We start from the raw sequence: 23846 nt of genomic DNA, 5'->3' as shown, positions 1-23846 counted from the left end.
ATTTAAAAAATGCTTCTCTTTTTATCAGGAATATACCTAACAAATATTTTGAAGACAGAAGAAGGGAATCCTGACTTCCTTAAAAGACAAGGGAAAGAATTAATTAACTTCAGTAAGAGGAGAAAAGTGGCTGAGATTACAGGAGAAATTCAGCAGTATCAAAACCAGCCTTACTGTTTACGGATAGAGCCAGAAATTCGGGTAATCAAACATTAAATATCTGTTTTGGGGATAGGAGAGGGAAAAGAATGTATGCAAGAAAAAATTGCCAAATAATTTTCTAGTACTAGACCTAATCTTGTGTGAACAGTGACCATTAGAAGAGCGGGGAACAGTGGCTGGTAGACAACAAAGTACCACAGCAAAGGACTAGCCAGAAGTGGGGATTTGCTTACTTGGATTCCATGTTCTGGGTCTTGTTCATCCCCTTCCTGTTCTGCAGCCTGGTATCGGAGAGATTTTTTAGCAACAAAACAGAATGAATAAGACACAGTGACTAAACAGCAGAACTTTTTGGAGAAAAATCAGTTGCCTTTTAATCTAAAAATGCTCTGTATGTGCCTAATACGTTTAGTCCTTTAGACATTCTGTAATGACACCTCTGACCAAAGTCTACTGAGCCCGCTGACAGTCAGAGGACACGTAGTTCAGGACAAATACCAACAGTCATTCAACACTGCAGAAGCTAAGCAAATGTGGGGATGCAGCAGTGTCAGCCAGCATTAGCTTTACAAATGAGAGAGGGTGCTGAGTGGTTACTTGCCCAAGACAAAGACTAGTGACTCCCAGAGAATTTAAAGGAATTTAAAGGAAGATGCTGAAACAGCAATGAGCCAGGTAAAGGCAGGTGGGTGGTTTTATATGGAGGTAATAACAATTGAAAATAATAGCTTTAAGTACCCAGCCATACTTCCTAAGTGCACGGCTAATGGTAACCTTTCCAAAAAACAGCAGTGTGGACAGCTCTCAATCTCAGCTAGTGAACAGCAGCAGGCAGGAAGCAACGAAGAAATTGGTTACATGAAGAATTAAACGGGCAATAATACTGCTGTTTAAAATGTTATTTGTGTCGTGTGTTTAATTGATGTGGACATGTCTGGGAAAGGTTTAGGAGATTTACAGTATTCTTAAGCCACAAAGTACCTTAAGTTCAAGGCATGGCAGTATTTGTGCTGACAGAAAGAACAAATAGAAAATGCTGTAGCTCACCACCCAGAGACGCCAGCAGCAGGAGCAGCTAACGCAGGACTGTCAGGCGTTCAGGGAGCTTTGTCCCATCCCGTGCCCTTGGTGCCTGTCCTGTCCCAGCCATGCCTTCCCTCTGGTCCTTCTGCCGTAGAGCCATATTCTGTCCCTGCCTCTGATCTTCCTGCTTTTGTCCTCCCTCCCTTCCGGTTCTTTGTTAACTGATCACATCCAAAGCACCTCTAAGAAATGGCACCAGCACAACCTTTGCTTCCACTACTGTCCTCTGTGTTCTGCTCCTTCCCAGATCTGTGATGTTAAGGCAAGTGTCCAGGGTGCTGTTGCATGGCCCTTAACACTGCTGTGCTGTGCATGATTCACTAGCCAAAAATACCAGCAAACAATTTACAGAAGACTTCATTTACCTGGTTATTTGAAGCAAGGTCATTCTTTTGTGTCAGGAAACTTACTGTGAACTTGATTCTTTCTTGTATTGGATCATTTTGTATTTATTTCAGGGAACGTTTTACTCCTGTTTTTCCTGGAAATAAGCTTCACAATAGTGAAAAGCTGGATTTTTAATCAGTGAATTACAAGCATTTCATTAAAATTCTGTGTGTATGCTTATTTTTTAAATATTATCGATGCTTGTTTCATTTAGAAATTCTTTGAAAATCTCAATCCTATGGGGAAGATACCAGAAAAAGAATTTACGGATTATCTGTTCAACAAGTCATTAGAAATTGAACCTCGAAACTGCAAGCAACCACCTAGATTTGTAAGTCTTGTCCTGCAAATTAAATAGCTAAAATCCACTAGCCACTATGAAAAAGAATACATAGTTAACTCAATAAGCCATATATATTTCCTTCAGAATTCTGTATCATGAGATGATTTTAGAAGACTCTTATTTCGGGCGTTTGTCACTACTAAAACATACTACCTTTGGTTTATTTTAGAATGAACATGTTTTTCCCAAAACCTAAAATATTCTAGTTTAAATTTGGGTTTCTTAGCATATAGTCATTTGATAGACTATATAATAACATTTAAGATTTTTCATTTCACAGTATCAAAAAATCTTATAAAATATTAAGTGAAATATGGATTTTATACATAATTGATGTGTTAAGTTTTCTTTAAGTAGAAGTTAATGTCTGTTTTTCTTTTGTCTAAATGTTTTGCATTGTTGCAAAAATGGAAGTAACACCACAGAATTTATAAGGTGCAACCTTCTTGCAGAACAAAATATAGTTCAATTTAAAGGAGTAGCAATCTTGTTTTTTAAGAAAATAGCTACTGGAGCCCAGAGCTCTTTTGTAAGCAGAAAGATTGCTCTCTAGAATGCTTGGTTTCTTATACGTTGCAATTCTACTTCAGAGTAGCTGGAGACATCTCTAATTTTTGGGAGAGCTATAAAGTGTTTTAGCAGTCTCCTGTTAGAGGAATGAGTAAGATGATATTACGAATATGGCAAGCAAACAACAGAAATTACGGTTGCAAAAACGCTGCTTGCAGTAATTTCTTTCAAATATTTTCTAAAAATAGACATCGATGCTGCCAGTCTCAGTCATCCGGGCATGAATTCTTTACAGTTCATGTTTTCCAAACTAGACATTCTTATTGGCATTTCAGGAAAGTCCAGTTCTGGGTACGGTAATGTGGTGGAGTCCTGCATACCACCGTAGGATGGGAACGTAATTCATCTTCAAAGAATCGGCTTTGATCTGTGCTGTGTTACACCTGGGTCTAATGCAGCTTGTTTCGTTCACACCAGTGACGTGTGTGTAAGGATTTCCTACTGACTAACCCAGAGGACGTAGACAACGTGCGTCCGAGTGTGTCCTTGATCTTGGACATGTGTAGGGGCCTGGTGACCTTCTGTGGTATAAGCACAAAGCATGTCTTAGGGTGCTGTTATGAAGCTTTTCTGCAGGCCTATGGGGGCACCTGAAGTAACTCTCTCTCTCCCCCAAGGTTGTGACTTGCTCTTCCCTGTATTTTGTCCTGATTGGCATGCATCTGAAACTTGACTCTTCATTCTCCGTAGCTGTGGGGAAAAAAAAAAATTAAACTGGGAAAAAAGATTTATTAAGCTGCATCCATAACTTTTCAGTAAACTCTTGCTGTGTAGATAACAACAGACTGTACCTCAAGTCAATTGTAGAAAGGCTGTAACACTGTTTAAGGTGTATGTGATAAGTATTTTTTTAAAATATCTCGTAGAGACTTGGCAGTTCTGCTGTCTGAAATGTTAACAGTAGTAACCGGCTTTGCTTTCTCCAGCCTAGAAGAACAACATACCCACTGAAATCTCCCGGGATAAGGCCCAATACTGGCAGACACGGCTCCACCTCTGGCACCTTGAGAAGTCATCCACTGCCACTTGAAAAGGAACCAAGTAAGATAAGTTTCAGTAGAATCACTGAGGCAGAGCATGAATCAACAGTATCGGCACCAACTTCGCCGAACACACCGTCTACGCCGCCAGTGTCTGCTTCTTCAGAGTTCAGCGTGTTTTTAGACATCGATCTCAACAGTTCATATGGTAAATGTGCAATGTGTTTTAATAATTGTTGTTACTGTCCCTCAGGCTTCCAAAATGCATTGGTGTGTATGCCAGCCTTTTAAAAAAAAAGTTGCAAAATTTAGATGTGGACTATAATGTTCTCGTGCCAGTGTTACATGTACGGCTGTTTGGAAATCCCTGCTGTGAGTAGTTAAATAACAAGTGACTTTTCCAGTCGTCTTGCCTACTGGAGCTGAGGCAATGTGTTACAGGAGATGTCCCCATGAGGCACTACTGTGCAGGGGCTATGCCTGCTTTACCACGTATGGCACGTCCGTAGAGAGGAAAGGTGCTGAGGACCTGGCATCCACACCAGTGCGTGTTTCAGGAGCGGTCCCGTGGACGGAGCACACTCTAGTGATTCTGGTGTAATTTCCTTTGAAGGGAATCCAGTTGGGGTATTCTGAGAAGTGAACCGAAGTGCCAGAAGTGGGGATGGTCAGCGTGCTCACTCCAAAACGCAGTCTTGATTAAAAAGACACTGTTAGTTCAGATGCTTTAATACACCCCCAAGCTTTGCTTGTAGCTGTGAGCAGCTCCTTAGCCTTGAAAGCAGCGTGTGACAGGTCTTGGCTCTGCTCTAAGGGGGCTGCAGACTTGGCAGGTGGGTTAAGCCCGATGGGGGGCATAAACGAAAAACAATTTTTATATGGTATATGCTGAGGGCGTTTGGGCTGCGGGGGACGTGAACAACAATGTGGTAGTGTCAGAACAGAGTAGAATAATGAAGTTTAATTCCCAGCATAACTTAAAATCTCTAGTTCGGGAATAGTTTACACAGGGAAGTTTAATTCATGTTAGCAGTAGATAAACTTGGAGATTGTGGTGATCTCTGAGGTCATTCACAAGCGTACATTATGTGCTGTGGTGCAGTTGTTCTGGCTGGAAAATCTTTAATCAATTTCTCATTTAACAGGTAACAATAGCATCTTTGCTCCTGTCAGCTTGCCACAGTCGAGTGAGTACCGTAACTCTATTAAATGTTTCATGTAACTCTGCTTTTTCTGGTTTCAGGAGAGGTGAATAAGGAATTAAATCTGAAATCTGGGATGAAATGTGGGCTGCATTCATTAGAGTTCCGAGAGGATTTTTTTGTACAGGTTTTAGTTAAATGTCTAGTAAAGCAGTCTGTAAAGTCTAAAAACTGTCTGGTTTGGGTTTGGTTTGTTTTTTTCCCCAGGCTCTAGCATGATTTTGCTTCTATTTTGAATGTCCTTGATGATTATTTTGTTTGACTAATGCTACAAATGAAGCAACCTGATAATTTCATATTACCACTTAGTGAAAATAATTGTTCTGTTGCTGGGAAAGAAGAGGTACTTTATGTACCACAGCTGTGGGGGATATCTTGTATTCACCCGTGTTTTCAGCTTCTCTTTTTACTCCTTTATTACACAGGCACATATGCTTCTTCATAATACGATTAAAATTTCAAACTGGAGAGGTGCCTAATGTATTGATACAGAGCTCTGTGCACTTCTAAGAGAAAAAGCAAAGGTGTGACAGAAGTCAGAAATACCGGTCGGGGGATTGTTTTGTTTCATAACTTTGAGGATTTTTTTCCCCTCTGTAAAAAGGAAGGACTAGAAATGTCCTAAAATGCCGTGAGAGTTAGTATCGTCTGTTCTGTTCAGTGTATAATTCTCCTGCTTTAGAAGTGCTGCAGACCTGTTAACGAAGCCTCTAAATTTCCGAATTTGAACGTGTACCCATATGGCTGAGAGAACAAACTTCCACTCCGAAGTGTAGTTGATGGCAGGCAGGCAAACTGCAGGCAATGTGGTAACCAGGGGGTAAATTCTATAATATAGAGAGGATTGCAAAGAAAGTTATTTACGTGCTCACTAGGGTTCACTTTATTTATTTTTCTGTCCTTCAGCATTGCCTGTTACCTGTTGATGCATATCTTTAGTACTGGAAATAGGAGACCACTTTGTGAGGAGCGTATCTGATTAAAGAAATGAATGAGAACATTATACAACTGAAGTTAATGGTTCATGTTGCTGTTGAGCACAAAGATCTGCTTATTTGAGTTGCTTCTAGTTTGGTTTAATATTCTAGAATACGTTCCTCAGGTACTGCACAAGCAGTAAAATAGCTGCTTTTCTCTCTCCAGAGACTTTCTTCAGCTCATGGGGCAGCTTTCCTAAACTAAGTGATGAGCCTCAAAACCCTCCTCCGCTTCCTCCACGAAAAAAGATGGATCAGGATGCTTCTAATGCTAAGGTATTTCTGTCCTATATTGAATGACTTTGATAATAAATCAGGGAGCATCTAGAATCATAGAATCATTTAGGTTGGAAAACACCTTTAAGATCATTGAGTCCAACCATCTAGCCAAGCAGGACTTTGTTAGTCTAGAAGACTTTCAACTACAGTGCTCCGGTTGCCCTGTTGAAGTTTCAGGTTCCCAGTGTCTCAGTCTACTTTAGGAACACAGTGGTCATGTTTGGATCAAGGCTACGGCTATGTCAGTATCGTGTTTCTGACAGCACCAATAGCAGACATCGAGAGAATTCTGCATCTGTCAGAAGATACGCTCTTTGTCTAAACATCTACATTTCTTACAATGTCTTCTTCTCTGTTATGTTGTAGGGAAGTTTAAAGTCGGATGACGATCCTCCAGCAATTCCACCTCGGCAGCCGCCGCCTCCAAAGATACAGCCTCGTGCTCCTGCTTACACTAATCCCTTTGACCAGCCACTGCACAGTCCTCCTCCTCCACCCCCCCGGGACCCTCTTCCTGATACTCCGCCACCGGTACCGCTCCGGCCGCCCGAACACTTCATCAACTGCCCTCTAAACCTCCAGCCGCCACCGGTGGGACGCTTGCACAGAGATCCCGACCGGTTCCGGGAGGCGAGCACAGGCCCCAGCTCTCCCGGCACTCCTCCCAGCACGCCCTCTCCCAGGGTACTGCGCCGCTGCTGCCTGATCAGCGCGAGTCACAACAACCTGGTCCACCTGCCCGCACCCCCGGTCCCACCCCGGCACAATTCGAGCCCTCAGTTACCAAAACTGCCACCAAAGACTTACAAAAGGGAACTCTCCCACCCTCCTTTGCACAGACTGTCTTTGCTAGAAAATGCAGAAACTCCTCAATGACCTTAGCCATAGTAGTCATTGACACTGGAATAGTATTTGTAAAGTTCCTTTTTTTTATTTATTCAAAAAAGGCAGTGTATTTTAGTACTTTCACAAATTATGCTCTTAAAGTGCTGCTGATCAAAAAAAAAAAAGTTTAAATTGGAAAAATAAAACTACACACGCTCTAGCCTGCGTCTGTTCGACAGCATTACCCTCAGGTGATCTGCAGCATTGCCTTGTTTCACATCTTCAGTGCCGACAGTTATGCCAGTATACAAAATATATCTTTTGCACTGTAAACTACACTAAATGAATTTAAACTGACATCATTTAATTGCACTGAGCCAAAAAAGGTGCGTCTGTGGAATTTTTTCAAATTTGAGCACTAGTGGCCTTTTTTTTTAATTAAAAAAAAAACAAACAATGGGATGATTACACAACACGAGGATATACAGTGTTACCAATGTTAAACCTCTGGCCGCTTGCCTGCTAACTTGGTGTAAGCTTGGAGGTTCATGAGTGACAGCTACTGTTCTCGAATATTTTAATGCCATGTCTTAATTGCCATTGATTTGCTGCTGAAGACAGAAAAGAAAAATAGGTTGAAATCTAAATACCAAAATATTCAGTTGGTCTTGATTATTTTGAGAAAGGATGAACAAGGACTACCTGTCTCGGGTATCGGAAAGGATCCCTAGTACTTAGCATGCATCTTGTTCAGATGTGCCTTTTTGTTTTGGTAGGCGAAGATGTCTTAAGCTAAAGAGTTGTCTACTGTTCTGGAGAACAAAGCTATATGCCGCGTATGTACAATTGTTTATATTGTATATTTACAGATAATGCTAGTAACCTGTATAAATTTAAGTGACTTGAGGCCTATATTACAGTCTGCTACTCTTGCAATCTTACACAGTCAGAAGTGTTTCCTCTGGCTTAGGAACAGTCTTGCCTTCCAAACCTAATAACTTTCTTTAGATCTCACATAACTTAATCGTGAATCCATTTTGGAAATTGGTAGCATTTAAACCAGCAAACACTTAAAGCTTTATTAAACTTTTTGAACTGATAAGTGAATGGAACTTTTATTTGCCAGTTGAACTACTTGTTTGAACTGGTGTGAGAGTGAGTCTGTTTTACTGGTAGTACTGTAGCAGCATTTATAAAGTGGCCAGAAGCCACATTTTATTTACTGGTCTGTGGCCTTTTACTGTGCTTTGTATCAGAGTTCTTAACAAGATTAATAAATCACCCCAGTCTTAATTTTTAAGAGCTTGAGTAGTGCGTATTCCTTGTAAGGACAAGGTCGGGAATTGGATTTGGTAAGTCTTTGGCAATACAAAATGCCCCAATTTTCCATGCTGCTATTCTCAGCTTTGGTTGTCCTTCGGTCTGCAGTTGGGCCTGATACACGACAGCTCCCTGGGATGCTTAACCTTTCCCTCCACCTACTAACCCATCAGATGCCTCGGCCCCTCAAGATGGAGAAGCAGTTTCCATTGTTTCTGGCTCCTGGCTGGAGGTGGGATTTGCACTGTGGTGGGATTTGCAGCAGCTCAGGCTCCCAAGTCACACTCCGGCTTTTCATCAGCCTGCCTATGTTACTCCAACTGTCTTGGGCATTCCCTCTGGAAAAGGAGAGGCGGTATGCCTGGGGAGGGGTGCCAGTTTTTTTCTCCTGGGAAGACATATCTTGCCATCTGTCTCTTGGATGTTCTTCTCGTACTGCCTGTGCCCTCATACTCCTTTCCTGAGAAAGAAGAGAGGGGTAGAATCTGCCTGAGGTGTCACCCTGAGGGCCATTCGTGCAAGGGGCAGAACACGCTTTATAAAGGAGAGCTGCTTCATTTTGCAAAAGTAACACTCAAGAAGTCCCACATTTGAGATGCATGAACTGGGAGTGCAGGAAATGGACGGTGTCTTGATTAGGGTTTTTTTCCTTTGCAGTAAAAACACAACTCATACTCTTTCCTGTAAGTTTGGGAAGAACTCTTCCATTGGTATCTGGTGGTGAAATTCTGCTCAGTGAAGTACCCCCCTAACACTCTCTACATAGCAAAGGCACGCTGTCCGGTTTCACTGTTCCAGTGATCTGCAGAGTAAGTTGAACAAGTGAAATTTTTTATTTATGTCCTTGTATTAACTCTTCTGAAGTCCTCACCAGCAGCTATTGCTGGAAGACGAGTTAATATTTTTTCAGACTTTTACATTTTGTGTGTTGTCGAAGGGGGGAAAAAACCTCTCCCAAATTTTAGAATATATAAATGTCAGCTTTATACCTTCCTGTACAAGTGCTTAGACTGGAAGCGTTTTCAATATCCCCTACTAAAATATATCACAGCTTTATATTTTGGTCCTGACTCTGCAAAGCCCTTACCAGATCATTTTAGGCTGAACATCTGCTGACTAGTAGATTAATCAAAGTACTTCCCTCCATCAAGAGCTTTGCAAGGTTCTGGTTTGTGATGGACTTCGAGAAGAGTTTAAACTTGTGGAAGCAGGAGTATACATTTATTAGAGTTAACCTTGAAATGATGCTGTGCAGGGGTGCCATTCTCAGAAGAGTCAACTTACATTTTATGTTGACAGCCTACAAAAATACCTGGGGGGCCGTGAAACACTTCCTTCTTTTAATTCTTAAACCTGATTGTGGAAGAGTGGTTTTGGGCAGCAGTTCTAAATTCCACAGTTGAAGCCAGAGAAGAAGAAATACGTAACTTTCAGCGGGGCGCAGAATGGTTTTGTGAGGAGGAGCGACGCAGTTAAAGTCTCAAGCCTAGGCCATCGTTCTCCATTAGGTTAACATGGAGAGAGGTAGGCATTCCTGCAAGAGCCTCTTGCTGCTGTCTGGGGATGTCCTGGGCAGCAAAGGAGGTGACTGTGGTTCCTGGTGGGCGCTCAGGACCTGTCCTCTGCCAGGGACCAATGGGACAGACAGGAGCCTGCGAGTCCACATTGCTATTTTGCCAGGGGCAGGTCCTGTTAAGCAAGTCCCTCACCCCACCGCCTTCCTCAGCCGCTCACCTCTTGTGCCCTGGTGCCCCTTCAACTGTGTCTGGTTGTGCTTTAAACCGGATATGGAAAAAGATCCTGTGGTTTTTTTGCAGGCTGGGCTTGGAGCATCACCACCCACAACTGATCAATAGCAGTGCTGGGACAGTAAAGCTCCAGGAGGATGAGGGAAGAGGAGAACAGGAACCTCTTACATTAGACCTCCCAACGGGGCCAATAATGTGAAAACACGAGATACTTGTGCAGAAGGCAGCAGCTAAACAACGTTCCCAGCCGCATTTCCCATGCGTGAAACACGACTCTTACCTTTCCAGGGCCAGTTCTGGAGTTAACCTGAAGTACATAAATCACAGCATGATTCAGAAAAGGGGCCTTGCTTATGGGTCACTTACCACACAATTAAACTGTCCTCCAAGCATAACAGGAGCTGGAAAATACAAAAACAAAGAAGCATTCCAAGGCAGGGCGGCAGCAGCGACGCCAGCAGCATGACGTACAGCGGGTACAGCAACACACGTTCCCAAAGTAACTGTTCGGCCGTGGAAGTGGTCGAAGGCAGTCAGATTCCCACCACTGCGGTTCAAGAGGATGCCAAGATAGCAATATATTAACATTTCAGTTCCTTCATAATTAGAGGGATAGATAAAAAGAGGAAAAAAAATGCTAGAGGGGAAAAATGTGAAATTGCTGGGTTTGAAGTTGGCTTGTGTGGGAAAAGGCAGTTCCCTCAGAAAAGTGCAGATAAACAGATGGAATGTGAAGGCAGTTAACAGCAAAAGAAACATCCTTCTAGTTGTTTTCTGTGATTCTATTTTGAGTTACTGAGTTTTATCATTTCCCCCTGTTCTGGAGCTGGAATAGTAACTCCTTTGGTGCTATGACTTGGCTATAGCAGACAACAAACAAGAAGGGGGGGAAAAAAAACCCCATCGTTTCTTTTTTTTTTTCCAGATTTACTCCGATTTTCAGAAATACACTACGAGTCTGAATATACCATTCAGAATCCCTAGCAAATGCAGTAACTCCTCCCTGGGGGAGGGAGTGAGCATTAGTAAGAAATGCTAGGAAATAAAGTAATAAAAACTTTCTTCCACGTATCCAAGGAAAAAATCAAAAGCCTTTGCACTTAAAAATGTTGATGCGCAGTCAACTCCTATCCAGCTGCTTTTTCAAAACCTTTTTGTAAGTTTAAACGTTGGATGGGGGTCTACACCACCTGCGATTTCTAGCAATCCTGTGGCTCTAAGTGGGACTGCATGCCCACAGGCAGCACCGAGTAACTTGGGAAGGTAGATTTTAAGTCACCGTGCGTTAACTTTCAGGCAGCGCACAGGTGGAAAACTTTCTTCGCAGCTCCTTCCTCTGGCTGGTGTTTGAAGTCTGCTTAACCTCTGCAGAAACTGCTGGGCTAAACCAGGAAGGTCTGACTTACTGCCAGGCGAGCTCCTGCCCGTGGCCTCCAAACGGAGGTTTCTCACCTCTGAGGGGAGCGGGACCGTGGCGAGCGCGCACAAGGCCGCGGCGCCCGGATGAGCGATGGCCGCTCGCCTTCTCCCCTGCGACGACCCAGCCAGTTCACGTGGCGGCTTCACGTTCGCTCCTGTGCTGCCAGCGCGCACTAAAAACAAGTAAAACCGAGTTTTTCTGTCAAGCAAGGGCAGCCCAGAACATGCTTTCCTGTCATTCACGGCCAACGTCCAGGAGAGTTGGTCGGGAGGGGTTGGGGAGCGGTTTACGCGGAACAGTTACCCCGGGGGGATTCACGCTACTCAGGGGAGCGGCTGGGGCTGAAGCGCAGCTGCCCGTGCGGGTGGAGGGACGGCGGCGCGGCCGGGCAGCCCCGAGCGCCTGACGGGCCCCGCTGAGGGGAGGGAGCTGCGAGCACCCGCCATTTCCTCTCGCGGCAGCGGCGGGAGAGGCGCGCGCGGGGCGGCCCCGGGAGGAGGGGCCGCGCCGCCTCAGTGCCGCGGCCATGGCGGGCTTCGTGCGGGAGCTGGAGCGGCGGGGCGGGCCGGCGCTGCGGCTGGAGCAGCGGGCGGCGGGCGGCGTGGGCTGCGTGGTGTGGGACGCCGCCTTGGTGCTCGCCAAGTTCCTGGAGACCGGCGCTTGCCCCCTCGCCCGCCGCCACGTCCTCGAGCTGGGCGCCGGCACCGGCGCCGTCGGCATCATGGCGGCCACGTTGGGGTGAGCGGCGCCGGGCCGGGCCGGGGACAGCGCTGGCTGCCGGGAAGGGGCAGGCCCCGCTGCCTGTTCCTCCACCTTTTACCCCCCTTCATTGCATTACCCGCGTGAAATGTTCTAAATTCCCGCAAAACGCCTATTTTGTGCGTGGGCGCGAGGGCCCGGGGCCGGTGGGCTGGGCCGTGACCCCGTGTGTGTTCCAGGGCAAACGTGACGGTCACCGACCTTGAGGAGCTGCAGGAGCTGTTGATGGTTAATATAGAGAACAACAAACATCTGGTCACAGGGTCAGTCCGAGCCAAGGTACTGAAATGGTTTGTATGATCCTTTAATGCTTCTGTTCAGCTTTAACGGGGCTTCTGCTCTTGCTTTGTTAAATTGCCAGATGACACTTGAAAACATTGCTGAAAAGGGAAGCTCAGTATAAGAACATAGTAGTTAACTTTATGCTCAGTCCTTTAGTAGTATGTGGTGGTGTATTACTGAAGCTTGGTTTCACCTTTTTTTTCTTTGCTTCTTTATAGGGGTGAAGATGTAACAGAATTTCAGCCTCCCCCCGATTATATACTAATGGCTGATTGCATTTACTACGAGGAGGTAAATGAGGAGTTTGCAAATCCCCTACAGAAAGCTTCTTTGGGAAGGGTGTGGGTTCAGCATGAGAAGCGTTCAAATAAATATCGTGCTTGCATCTTGGGCCCCATGGTTTAGAGGAGTACATAGAACAAGACTGGAAAAGGCATTTTAACAGATTCAAGGCCATTTGAGATTAAAGCAGAGACTTTTTTTATATTTAGAAAAAAACCCAGACTTATTTTGTGCCTCCCCCCTTTTTTTTTTTTTATATTGGGAATGAAGCGTGAAGCAAACGTTGTGACTGATGGTTGCGAACTGTTTAATGTATTGGTAAATGAAACTTAATAGTGCCACATCTGCGCTGTTTGGGTTCTCCTCATGCTCCCCTTGGGAAGGCAAAAGGAGAAATCATGCTCCAGCTAAGTGGTTGTTGTAGTCTGCCCCATCTCCACGGCTGGAGCTCAGTAGGATGTGCACAGAGACCTGACAGAAGTTGCAAGAAAAGGGAAATGACCTGAAGAACACTGTGTCCCAGTGCCCTTTCAGTGGTCTCACCAGCCCCTGGCATTGGCTCCCTGCTTGTTGGTCCTGTTTCCGTACGTAGTGGTCCGGATCTGAGCCGTGTTCCAAGAACGGTTGAGAAAACTCTCACTTTTGAAACATGTCAAGAAATAGTCATTGTTGTGTGCCTCAAGGAAATGCCCACTCAGCAGTGTGGAACGTTTTTGGCTTTGAGGCTAGTTCAGCTTTCTTGGTCAGTCTGTGAAACTCTTCTCCTGTGCAGTCTCACTTTCTCCTCTGCTTTCCGGCTTGCCCCCATGTTCTTTTTGTCCCAGTTAAAGTACTAAAAATAACTCCCTGAAAAGCAAAACTGGAAAGTTCTCCCTTGGGTGAAGACTTTCTCTAGTTAGAGGGTATTGTACCAGTAAAATGAACTTGAAATCTAAGTGAGAAATACTTAACCTCTTTTGGGCAGTCGTTAGAACCGTTACTGAAGACACTGAAAGACCTTACTGGCCCTGATACGTGCGTCTTGTGCTGTTACGAACAGAGGACTATGGGAAAGAATCCTGAAATTGAGAGAAAATACTTTGAGGTAAGTGTTTTTAACGTGTGCTTTTTGAATGCTAGGAAAATAGCTCGGATACAGGAGGTCTTTGTATCGGATCAGCTGTGGACATCAATGGCAGTTGCTATGCATACAAATTCAGGTTGACCGCACAAAGTAGAGTTTGTAGCAGGAGAAGCACGTTTGTCTTTAGATAGGGCAGAAAGTTTGAATGGTGGCTCTTGAAGTTACTGTCCAACTTACCAGTAGAGACTTTCTGGGTACTTACTGAGCTTTCCTTTCCTGAAAAGGTCGAACTAACCTGTCTTGCCTTACTAATCTTAACTGTATTGATGCTTTTGATCCAGGCAGCCAGGCTTGCTTAGGCTGTTAAAAGCCTCCTTAGCTTGCGATACCTTCCAGATTTGCAAAAGGGCCACCATACGTGGGGCAATATCCGTCAAAATCAAAACTACCATTTTTGTAGGAGCAAGTGAATTAGCAGTCGATTGCCGCCTTCTTTCTGCAGTGGTTGTCTTGATGTTACCAGAGGTTATTGGGAGGATTAAAAATTAGTCTGGTGAAAATTTATTTTCTTCTAGCACGTTCCATTGAAAGCAGAGGGAAAACACAGGTAAAGTTTTCCAGAGTAGCTCAGGAACTCAAGATTCTCTGCTAAGTGATACAGCTTATTTTGCAAAAATTTCTCTCCCCTACTTGCTGAGAGAGCATTAATAGGTGATACAACTAAATAGTCCAGCTGGATCTTCTGTGCAGGTAGAGAAAAGGTAACAGCTGAAACCCTCCTGAAGTTGTGGGGATGACGGTCAGTGCAGGATTTAACTCTGCACCTGGGAAGTCTGCTGAAAAGCAGCCCTTGTGCAGGAGTACTGGATTATACGTAATAATAATACTACAAAAAAGGGGAAGGGCAAGAATTCCAAGGCGATTTGCACGTGTTAATAAAAGCACCTCTTTAATAATTAGCCATGCCTCGAACTCTTGTGGGGACCTGACTGTGAGGAGGGTTGCTCTAATTGAGATCAGCTCTGATGAGGTGCCGCTCCCACAATAAACACAATAGGTGTAGGTGTTGCTGCATGATTTCTGCTTTCTTGTAATTTATTTCCTTCCTTAGCTTGCCAGGGTTCAGCCAAGTTAATCTTCAGAGCACATCGCAGAGTCGATGCTGGGTTTTTATAGCCTTTTTTTTCCCCCCCCACCCTCCACTTGAGAAGGTTGGCAGACAGAGGCAGGTGCTGTGGTTTGGCTTAGCACTTTGGAGACCAGAGGAAGCAAAATGTTTTGTCACAAGCTTTTAGATTTTCCTTACATGTTGCAAGATGTCTGTTGCTTTGAATTGGCACAGGAGTAGTTAAAATGAGGGTACATGTGCTGCACCGGGGGGGCGAAAATAGCTTGCACGTTTGCAGAGGCCTTTAGTGGAATGGTTTGAGCGTGGTGGTTCCAGGCTCCTAAGGCTTCTTGCCCTCATGCAGTATATTGTGAGACCTTTTTAACTGAACACGCTTAGTTCAAAGGGGCGGTCAGTGTCATTTGAATTGTTTTGTGTGTTTTCTGATAACCAGCTGCTTCAGATGGACTTTGAGCTGGAAAAAATTCCCCTGGATAAGCACGATGAGGAGTACCGCAGCGAAGACATTCATATCGTGAATATCCACAGGAAACAAACGGTAAGTTAATTGAACTGGCGCAGCGAACGCTGCCAGGAGTTCGCAGAGCTGCTGTTTACTTGGCACAGTGTGAGCGTTCCAGGGGTGAAGCTCTAAACTGACTGTGAAATACCATTAGGGACCCTGTGAAACTGCAGACTGGAACCGTGCTTGTACAAAGGAGCTCCTTTGTTCCAAAACCCCACGCTCTGCCAGGTGCCAGCCTTTGTCTTCAGCAGGACCATCCTTGAGCTGCACGCTGACTTTCTCTTCTGCTTCCGTGCTCTGTAGCGCAGTGGGATCTCAAAACTGGAGTTTTGAGGCACCAAAGTAATAAAAATAGTATGCCCACTGCTGCTTTTAGTACTGTGTGCTCTGCTGTACAGCCCTCTCCTCAAAACCAGTCTCTAGAGGTAGTGCTTAGCACCTGTCAGGGTTGGTTAGACCATTTTTTGGTTAATTGATGGAGCAGACAGTTATGCATGAAGAAAATACTTTGCATATTGTGCTGACACAACATGTGGGTCCAGTGCTTAAACAAAAACGGGCCACTTAAAAATCCATACTTTTTTTTTTTTTTAAATCTCTTCACAGAATTTTCCATCGTGAGATCTCTGACCACAGTATCTGTCCTCTGGCAGCTGGTAGAGCTCTGGAGAAGAGGGAGAGGGTATAGAATAACACCACAAAGGGGCTGTCTCCAGTGTGGTTTGTGACTCATCTACAGAATGGCTTCTCGATGGTGGGCTTGGCATGAGGCACCAGAAGAAGTGGGCTTGTTAGATTAGATCCACTGATAGTGCCTTCCAAGAGGGCAGTTGTGAGCTGTTGACGGCTGAGGCAGAGGGAGGCAGAAAACGGAACCAGAGCTTCAGCTGGAGCAGCGCTGGGTGCGTGTTCTGGTTACCTCTGCTGGGCAGCCGCTTGTCAGAGCAGCGGGCGGCTTCCCGAGTGCTCGCAGAGCAGATCCGAGGACACCGCACCAAAGGCTCTGTGAGGAGAAAGCTGTGAGCGGGCTCGATCACACAGCCCTGCAGAGCCACTCAATAAAACTTCTGCACTTGAGATGGGTCTTGGTGTGGTTTCTGTGTCATTCCTGCGTTGCTGAGGTCCTGGGAGTCTCCTTCCAGGAGCAGGGGCTGTCACGGTGGTAGGTGCCGCACAGATAGAATGTGCAGATGGTCCCTGCGCCTGCATGAAATTGTTCTTCCTTTTAATTCCACCTGCGCTTTTCTGGTATGAGGATCTGCAGCATTAAAGTTTGACACCTTCAAACGATTCTGGTGAGCGGGTTCGTTGTTGCTCTTGGTATTCCTCACCAAGCTGCCTCTCGTTGTGCAGTGATGACTTTGAGATTTAATTTCAAAGGAAATCTCGTTTCTGCTCTGGAGTGGAAGCGGCTGCGGCTGCCTGCATCATCCCGCAGCCCTGAGTGCCTGCTTTGAAAGTAGGTCCGTTGTGACAGAGGTGCTGCTCAACGTGAATTGTAACAGCCCGTTCCCGGCGCCTTTCCTCATCATGCTGCGCGCAGCATGAGTGGTCCCTACTTCAGAAACCTGAATATTTAAGCGAAATCTGCTGAGTTTTCTCAAAACCTCGGCTGTTGGTTTTGGAGGCACTCCTGTTTGCGGTCACCCAGGCGCTTGCTGGATCTGCCCTGAGCTCAGGCTCCCTTTATCTCCCGTGAGAGCGTTCCTTAACGAACTTCACACTTCATAAAGCACTGCCCTGGCTTGCAAAGCACAACAGCGATGATTAGTGAATGCACGGCAAAGCGAGAATGTAATTTGTCGTAACTGCATGCATTATTTGTTAACGTGTTATGAAAAGAGCTCCTTTATTAACCAGTGGCCTGCAGGAAGATATTTACTGGCGTGTTTACACCAGCATGGCTTCCCTGGTGGAAACTCGTTCAGAGGAGTTGTCCGAAGGTGCGCTGTGAGGATAGTGCGAGAGCTGTGCCATTCCCTGGTAGCATCTCCCTGCAAACTCGGCCTCTGCGCTGACCGACCCCCGGGAGCAGCATTTCTCAGGGGTTTGGTGCCGACAGAATAATTGTATTTTATCTATGGGGCGTGCGATTTCAGGCACTTCCTTTTATATACGGGCTCGGATCTCTCGTTCAGAAGACAAAAGGGAGGAAGTCGTGCTTTTTCTCTTCCCCACGCGCAGCCGCCGGCTGCTCCGTGCCCTCAACTTCACACCTGCAGTGCTCAAGTTGTGAACGTCATTGGGCGAGAGGGACCTTGGTGAGGGGGGGCTGGGTCCCGTCACCCCCCGCGCCATCTCCCCATCGCCGGCTGCACCCACTGCGAGGCGGGATGTAAAACCCAACTGCATCTGCTGCCGCTGCTCAGTCTCTGTGAAGAGGAAACCGCCGTTAACCAGGGCAATGGGGAGAGGGGGGTCATGTGCGCCGCAGCTGCTGCCTCTCTGCGTCTTGTCCCTTGAGCCACCAGATGAAACGGCTGCTTTTTTGGGAGGAAAACCAGGCTTTTTAGAAAGGGGGTTGGGATCCTCCTGCCGGGGCTGAGCTCCGCAGTGGCTGGGGAGGGGGTGCCGGTAGGGCTGGTGGGGATTACTTCTGCTTGCCGGCCTCGCCGCTCCCTCACCCGTCCCGTTTGTCCCCATTGGCTTTTTGTCCCGGCCCTGTCCCCTTGGGAAGAGTGAGCGTTGGCACTGCTCTCATAAACACGGGGTGTCTTTGGTGAGGTTTGGCCGTGGCGAGGTGCCTGGCGGTGCCCGCACACGGCTTTGCCCGTGTCAGGCTCTGCCCGGCCCCTGGGGCACAGCAGGCGCTCCTGAGAACAGCTCCCATCCCTGCCAACACCGTACCAGCCCAAATCTGTCCCAGCGCTCTCTGCATGGCAGAGCTCATCCCTCCCTTGGCTCTGACGGCTGTGCAGCTGCCTCCGAGCTGGCTGCCGCGGGAGCCGGCAGCACCAAAGCCGTGGTGCCCGAGCTGGGTACCCGTCATCCGCATCGTCTTGCCAAAACTTGATTACACCCTCGCAAGAGAGACCAGCAAAGCTCCTTGTGCCACAGCTGCAGGAGCTGGTTTGGTGCCACCGGTCATGGGCGGAGACGTTTGGGTGTCCAGGGCGTTTGCCGAATGTCACACTTAAGTAATGGATAATTTTCTGGAATAATTTCAACACCAGCTCGAATGATGAGAAACGTGCTGTGTGGATTGCGGGTGATTTCCACGGGAGAGCCGTGATGCTTGTGTGCCGGGGCGGCATCGCCTCGTGCTCGGGTCATACCGCAGCCTTGGCGGGTGGCTCATTCCTGCCCGGTGCCTCCGGTGGCACCTGTGTCTCAGCGACACCGGTGGCGGTGCCGTCGTCCTGTGGTCCCACTGGGGCTTTGCTGGGCTGCTTACTCTTCGCTATGACAGCCGGTGTAGCTTTTCACCGCCACTTAGAGTGACAGCCAGGGCGCCTGGATGCGGTCAGGGATGGAGCACGGTGTTTAATGCCCACTCAGCACCAACCGCAAAAATCGCTGATCACTTCTTGTCACGGTATTAGTCATGACACAGCTCAGAAACCTGCGGGACCTCAGGAGATTCACCTTTGACACTCTGTGATTATTTTTTATTTCTTTGCTAGGAAGAGCATGGGACACGGGGCAGCTGCCGCAGAGTGCACCGGCGTCCGGATCCAGCCATCCACAAGCAATTCCCGTGCGTCACCCGGCACTGCTGCAGAGCCCCCCGGGACTGCGAGGGGCCAGGACCTGCGCCCACGTGTCCCAGGGGGCTGGTGGCTTCGCTTGGGAAAGTCTGTCCTCCGCAGCTGTATAATCATTTTCTGTGCATGTAATCCTGGACAAATGGATTTCCCTCTTAGAAACTGATATTTCTTGCCTGCGGCATTAAGAGATAGCGCTAGAAAAGGCTTTTTATTACGGCGGATCTGCTCCTGCTCCCACGGATTGCAGTGGGTCCTCAGTAAATGGGCAAGTGGCTCAGTTAAACTGTGTCTCTGGTTCGTTTAGAGGGAGCAGATGCCCCGGAGCCTGCGGCTGATTGCTGCCGTTGTGCCATTTCCTGAGCCTCAGCCGAGGAGCTGCTGCAAACGGCGCAGCAACGCCGTAACTCGCCCCCTCGGCGCCGGGGCATTACATACAGGGGCTCCCACCCCCAGCCGCGCTTGCCTTCTCCTCTTAGGTCCCCAGGAGGTGGGCTGTGCCCAGCTGAAGGAGAGAGACGATGAGCACAGGATACCGGTTTGCACGTGCCCTGCCTGGGGAAAAAACCAACTCCAAAACTGTAGCAATTTTGTCTGTTTTGGCTGCTGAGTGGTACCGATGTGGCTCCTTGACCCGGTGCGTGCTGCAGGCACGGTCCCACGAGCGTGTGGCTGCCGGCACACGGGATGCAGGGAGAGGAATCGCACCCTTTGCCTCTTCCCCCACCTCCCAAAACGGTGCGGGTTCAATCTGTGGAGGGCTTGCTGCCAACGCAGTGCCCCGTCATCCCCGGGGCGGGGAAGCTGTCGGACCTCCACCTCACAGTCCAGCAGTTAGTTATCTCCTTTCACATCCTAAAACAACAAAAAAGAAAGTTTCTTTTCTGCTGCTGAGCAAACAGTGAGGGTTTTTCTGCGACAAAGAGGCCAGCGAGTGCCTGTTCCTACGCGGGTGGGCAACTGCAGCCGTGAGCGCGAGCGTTCGGGTGCGCTCAGCACTGCAGAGTCCCCCGGGGCCTCGGCAGGGTGACGGTGCAGGTGGTCCATGCTGCCATCCGAGTTCAGTGGCCTCTTCCGAGGATCCCCTTCGCCTGTCAGCCACCAGCCCATGGGAAGGGGAAGGAAGATGCTGATGAACACAGGAAGCGGTGGCTGCAATTCTGGCAAATGTTTTTTTGGCCTTCAGAGATACGTCTGGAGGATGCTTCCCGCTGCCCCTTGGGATGGATGGAGTCCACCCCAGGTTTGCCGTGGGAGGTTTCTCCCATCGCTGCGAGCTGTGAGACCCGTGTACCTGAGGCTGCGTGGCCCGCAAGCAGCACCTCCGTCTTCGTGCCTGTAATTAGCGTGTGCCAATTCTTTCTGTCCTCGCGAGCTCCCATGTGGGATGTGGGGCAGCCGAGGGCTTGTCGGGGTGACTCGGGGTGGGTGGTGACACAGGGCTCCTGCTTTGGCTTGGTTATGGGTTTATTCCTCTTGCAGTTCTGGGTTTGGTTTGCTGGTTGGTTTTTTGTTGGTTTTTTTCTTTAACAAGGAAAAGGCTGTGCAAGGGAGAAGACAGCAGTGGGCGGGAGGGAGGTGGGGACGCCTTGGGGAAGCAGCCGGGCTGGAGATGGCTCTTGCGGAGCTGGGATGTGGTCCCTGGTACCCTGCCAGTGCCAGCTGGGAACTGCAGGCAGCCCTTCGCCGGTGGCCGGTCCGGCTGCCAGCAGGACGAGGAGGACGCGTGGCATGGCCCTCTCCGTGCGCGCCGCCATGAGTTCACCCGTTTCCTTCCTCTCGCCGCGACCAGGCGGGCAAAAGCCGCGTTTCTTCCTGCTGCTTCTGCACCCTGCCCCGGAGGAGGTTTTGCTCGCAGCGACGCAGTGCCCATCAGCCTTGAGGCCCCGTCCTGGCACATCCCCATCCCGGCACGTCCCCATCCCGGCGTGTCCCCGTCCCTGCTGAGCCCGCACTTCCCATTGTGCCCAAAACCTCTGACTCATCCGTCTCGCGGCCGGTGGCCGGGGCTGAGCCGCTCCGCTCCAGTGCAATCCCCGGCGTGTGGCAGGGGCAGCCGCCACCTCCCCAGCTCACCGGCGTTTCTGTTCCCCTCTGCGGCAGCAGGAATCGGCCGCTTCTCCTCCTGCTCTGACCGGCCCGCGAAGCCCGGCCTGCCTCCGGCTCAGCTTCAGCTGAATCCCGACCCGAGGGCCTTGGCGCGGGGGTTTAATCTGCCTCTGGTTAGGACCTGCCCTGCCCTGAGGGCAAAAATGTGCAGTTGTGTCCCTGATGGGGATGGAGATGACCCCGGGCTGGCTGGCTGCTCCCCAGCTCACCGTATGCATCCTTGCCTGCACGCTGGGACCAGTTTTCATGCCTAGGGTGATGCACAGACCTTTTCCCAGTGTGGGCTCCAGGAATCCGGTTTGAAGCCGCGGGTGAAGTCCTTAGTGACAGTTTTCGGCACGTGATTTGGCAGCAGCGGCACGTTTTGCTCCCCCCGCCCAGGCTGGTAGCGCAGGCTCGACCCGGCCGCCGTGCAGTGGCCTCCAAGGGCCAGTGAGGCCATGATGTCCTGATGTCCCTGCAGATTCCCAAGCTCCAGCCACCCTTGGTGAGTGCAGGATCCCACAAGGTGCCTTAAATAAAAATAAAACAGAAAAATAACCCAGCATGTGCTGCGCTGAGCGTTGCCCTGAAAAGAAAATGGTGGGTGGAAGAAGGAAAGCCATCGTGCCCGGCAGGGCGTGCCGGGGGGCTTCGGGCTCTCCCTGCCGCTGACACCGGTTTATCCACCGCTCCCGACCCGGGGCAGAGTACGTGCTCATGAAGGAGCTGGGAGGTTCCCATGGGAGCCAGGAGGTCCCCACGGAAGCCGGGAGACTCCCACCATCCCATCCCTGCCACCCCATCCCCGCCACCCACACCACGGCCAAGTCACTCCTGCAGGTTCGGTGCTTCCTACCCCGGCACGTGCAGGAGCTCCCCGGGGCGGTTTCGGACCCACCGCCCCGTTTCCTTGGCCAGCCCAATTTATATGCCCAATTTCCTTTTGATTTGAATGCAAAGAAAGAGTTAACCAGCTACAGGCTCGTGTGGATTTGGGCCAGATATTTAAAGATCCACGGCTGGGAAAGGAAAGGGGAGGTGTGATGCTCTCCAAACGCTCCCCGCAAACACCTCGGAGGCTCCCGCTGCCGGCGCCATCCCCGTGCTCCCAGCAGCGGCTGGTGGGGGAGAGGCAGAAAATGCCTTTCTCCTATTTTTAGCTCTTCAGTGGTGTCATTAGAATAATCTGGGATTGGAAAACGTTGCTCCGCAAAATTGCCTGGCAAGGCAAAACTCGAAACGTAAAGGTCTGGGATGCTGCGGGGTGATGGGGATGGAGAGAAAACACATGGCCACGGTCAAATGAGAGCTGCCCGGGGACCGCGGGTGGTGATGGGGACGCGCCGTGCCAAAGTGACACAGAGCAATTTAATAGACGCGTCCTTAATAATGTCCCAGGAGAGGGGGGTTTAAATAGAGACGAGATGCCTCCCAGGGCGGGTTATCCAGGCTAGTGGGACGTGCTCAGCCCTGTGCCTGTGCCGGGGATGCTTTTGCAGCCTCGTCAGCGATGCCACCAGGCTCGTCGCCCTTTCCACTGCATCCTCTTAGTGCAGCCCTTGCAAACGCCTGCTGGGAATGTAATAAATCAGGAAGGGCTGAGCATTGTATGAAAGGCTGAGCTAAACAGGGGAGCTCAGCGAGGTCTTGTCAGCAAATGTCCTCCCGCTGAACTGAAATCGGTAGACATTACACCCAGAAATCATGGAGCTCGTGCAGGAGCTGCGGCAGTGCGGGCAGAGCCCCAGCCCTGGGCACCGTGCCGGCTTGCACCCACGCTCTGTCCCGCGCGGGTCACCTGCCCTCGTCCTCCTTTGTCCCTCGAACAACTTGGCGAAGTCCAAAGCTAAACATTAGCTCAGGTCTTGGAGCAGCTGCCAATGGCCGATGTGCCGCCCTCAGCCGTCCTCCGGCTAGGTTGAACCTCGTCCCCTTGCACTCAGCCTCCACCGCCACACATTTCGCCACTGGATTTAAGGTGCTCCTTGGCACTTCTGCGGCCGCCTGGGGCCAACCATCATTTATGCACCTTTTCCCCCAGTCTATGCCCAGAAAGGCATCATCTTCCCAGTGGCACATCCCTGTGGTCCCCACCAAACCCCCTTCCCAGCGCTGCGCTGCCTTTGCACCCTCCAATTGCCCTTGCACCACTCCTCCCTTCTGTCCCACGAGCTTCAGCCGTCCCAAAAACATCTGATTTCACGTCCCGATCTCACAGCTCGAGTTCATCCACGTCGCTGCCTTGGCAAAGGCTGCAAATACAAACATTTGGGCTGTTTATTTGGCTGCACCCTGTTCCTCGTTGGGGTTTGTCAGGGCCGTCCTGCATTTGCGGTACCCCCATCAAGCGCCTTTTTTTTTTTTGCAAATCAGATCGTGGGAAAAGCCATCGGCGGCCTTGGGAGCACGGCCGGGTCGGAACATCCTTCCCACCCCCAGCCATCCCCTATGCCGGGTCAGAGGAAGACCAGAGCATCTTCCTCTGCAACCAGATATGTGAAACGGAGCTCGGAGGCTCGTGGCAAACCCTGTTCAAACGGCTATCGGGTCTTGGAGGCTGAGTCGGACCCGCGTGGGTGTGATGGCTGCCGTACCGCTGCTGTTTGGAGTGACGCCTCGGAAGCCAGTGCCGTGGCCAAGCCAACTGGGAAAAAGGCAAAAAAGAGTCACCCCAAGCAGAGCGACGGCCACGAGTCCCAGACCCCCTCCCTTCCCTCACTCCAGTGGCTATGCCT

At 49.1% G+C, this 23846-nt stretch overlaps 2 protein-coding genes across 3 annotated transcripts in view; both read left to right on the top strand.

Moving 5' to 3' along the window:
• The window catches only part of SOS2 (SOS Ras/Rho guanine nucleotide exchange factor 2), a 55315-nt gene extending 47231 nt beyond the window's left edge, over positions 1-8084 (top strand). For both annotated transcript variants that reach the window (XM_059819537.1, XM_059819536.1), the window contains 6 exons: positions 29-201; positions 1847-1963; positions 3472-3733; positions 4671-4712; positions 5871-5980; positions 6350-8084. In XM_059819537.1, the coding sequence (XP_059675520.1) occupies positions 29-201; positions 1847-1963; positions 3472-3733; positions 4671-4712; positions 5871-5980; positions 6350-6859 (1214 nt within the window). In that variant the 3' untranslated portion in view covers positions 6860-8084. The remainder of the gene's footprint in view (positions 1-28; positions 202-1846; positions 1964-3471; positions 3734-4670; positions 4713-5870; positions 5981-6349) is intronic.
• A 3738-nt stretch (positions 8085-11822) lies between these two features.
• Positions 11823-16263, top strand: VCPKMT (valosin containing protein lysine methyltransferase). Its single transcript, XM_009811292.2, has 6 exons — positions 11823-12034; positions 12235-12345; positions 12556-12628; positions 13584-13703; positions 15245-15349; positions 15923-16263. The coding sequence occupies exons 1-6, from the start codon at positions 11823-11825 to the stop codon at positions 15935-15937; spliced, it is 636 nt and encodes a 211-aa protein (XP_009809594.2). The 3' UTR covers positions 15938-16263.
• The last annotated feature ends 7583 nt before the right edge of the window (positions 16264-23846 follow it).

The sequence above is a fragment of the Gavia stellata genome, chromosome 7, assembly GCF_030936135.1.
Source record: "Gavia stellata isolate bGavSte3 chromosome 7, bGavSte3.hap2, whole genome shotgun sequence".
Lineage (NCBI taxonomy): Eukaryota > Metazoa > Chordata > Aves > Gaviiformes > Gaviidae > Gavia > Gavia stellata.
Note: the sequence above shows the minus strand (reverse complement) of the source record. Positions and strands in the feature narration are given on the sequence as shown.

Coding starts and splice junctions, on each gene's coding strand:
- VCPKMT (XM_009811292.2), top strand. CDS start 11,823: ATGGCGGGCTTCGTGCGGGAGCTGGAGCGGCGGGGCGGGCCGGCGCTG. Junction 12,035..12,234: donor ATCATGGCGGCCACGTTGGG/GTGAGCGGCGCC, acceptor TGTGTGTTCCAG/GGCAAACGTGACGGTCACCG. Junction 12,629..13,583: donor ATTGCATTTACTACGAGGAG/GTAAATGAGGAG, acceptor TCTTTTGGGCAG/TCGTTAGAACCGTTACTGAA.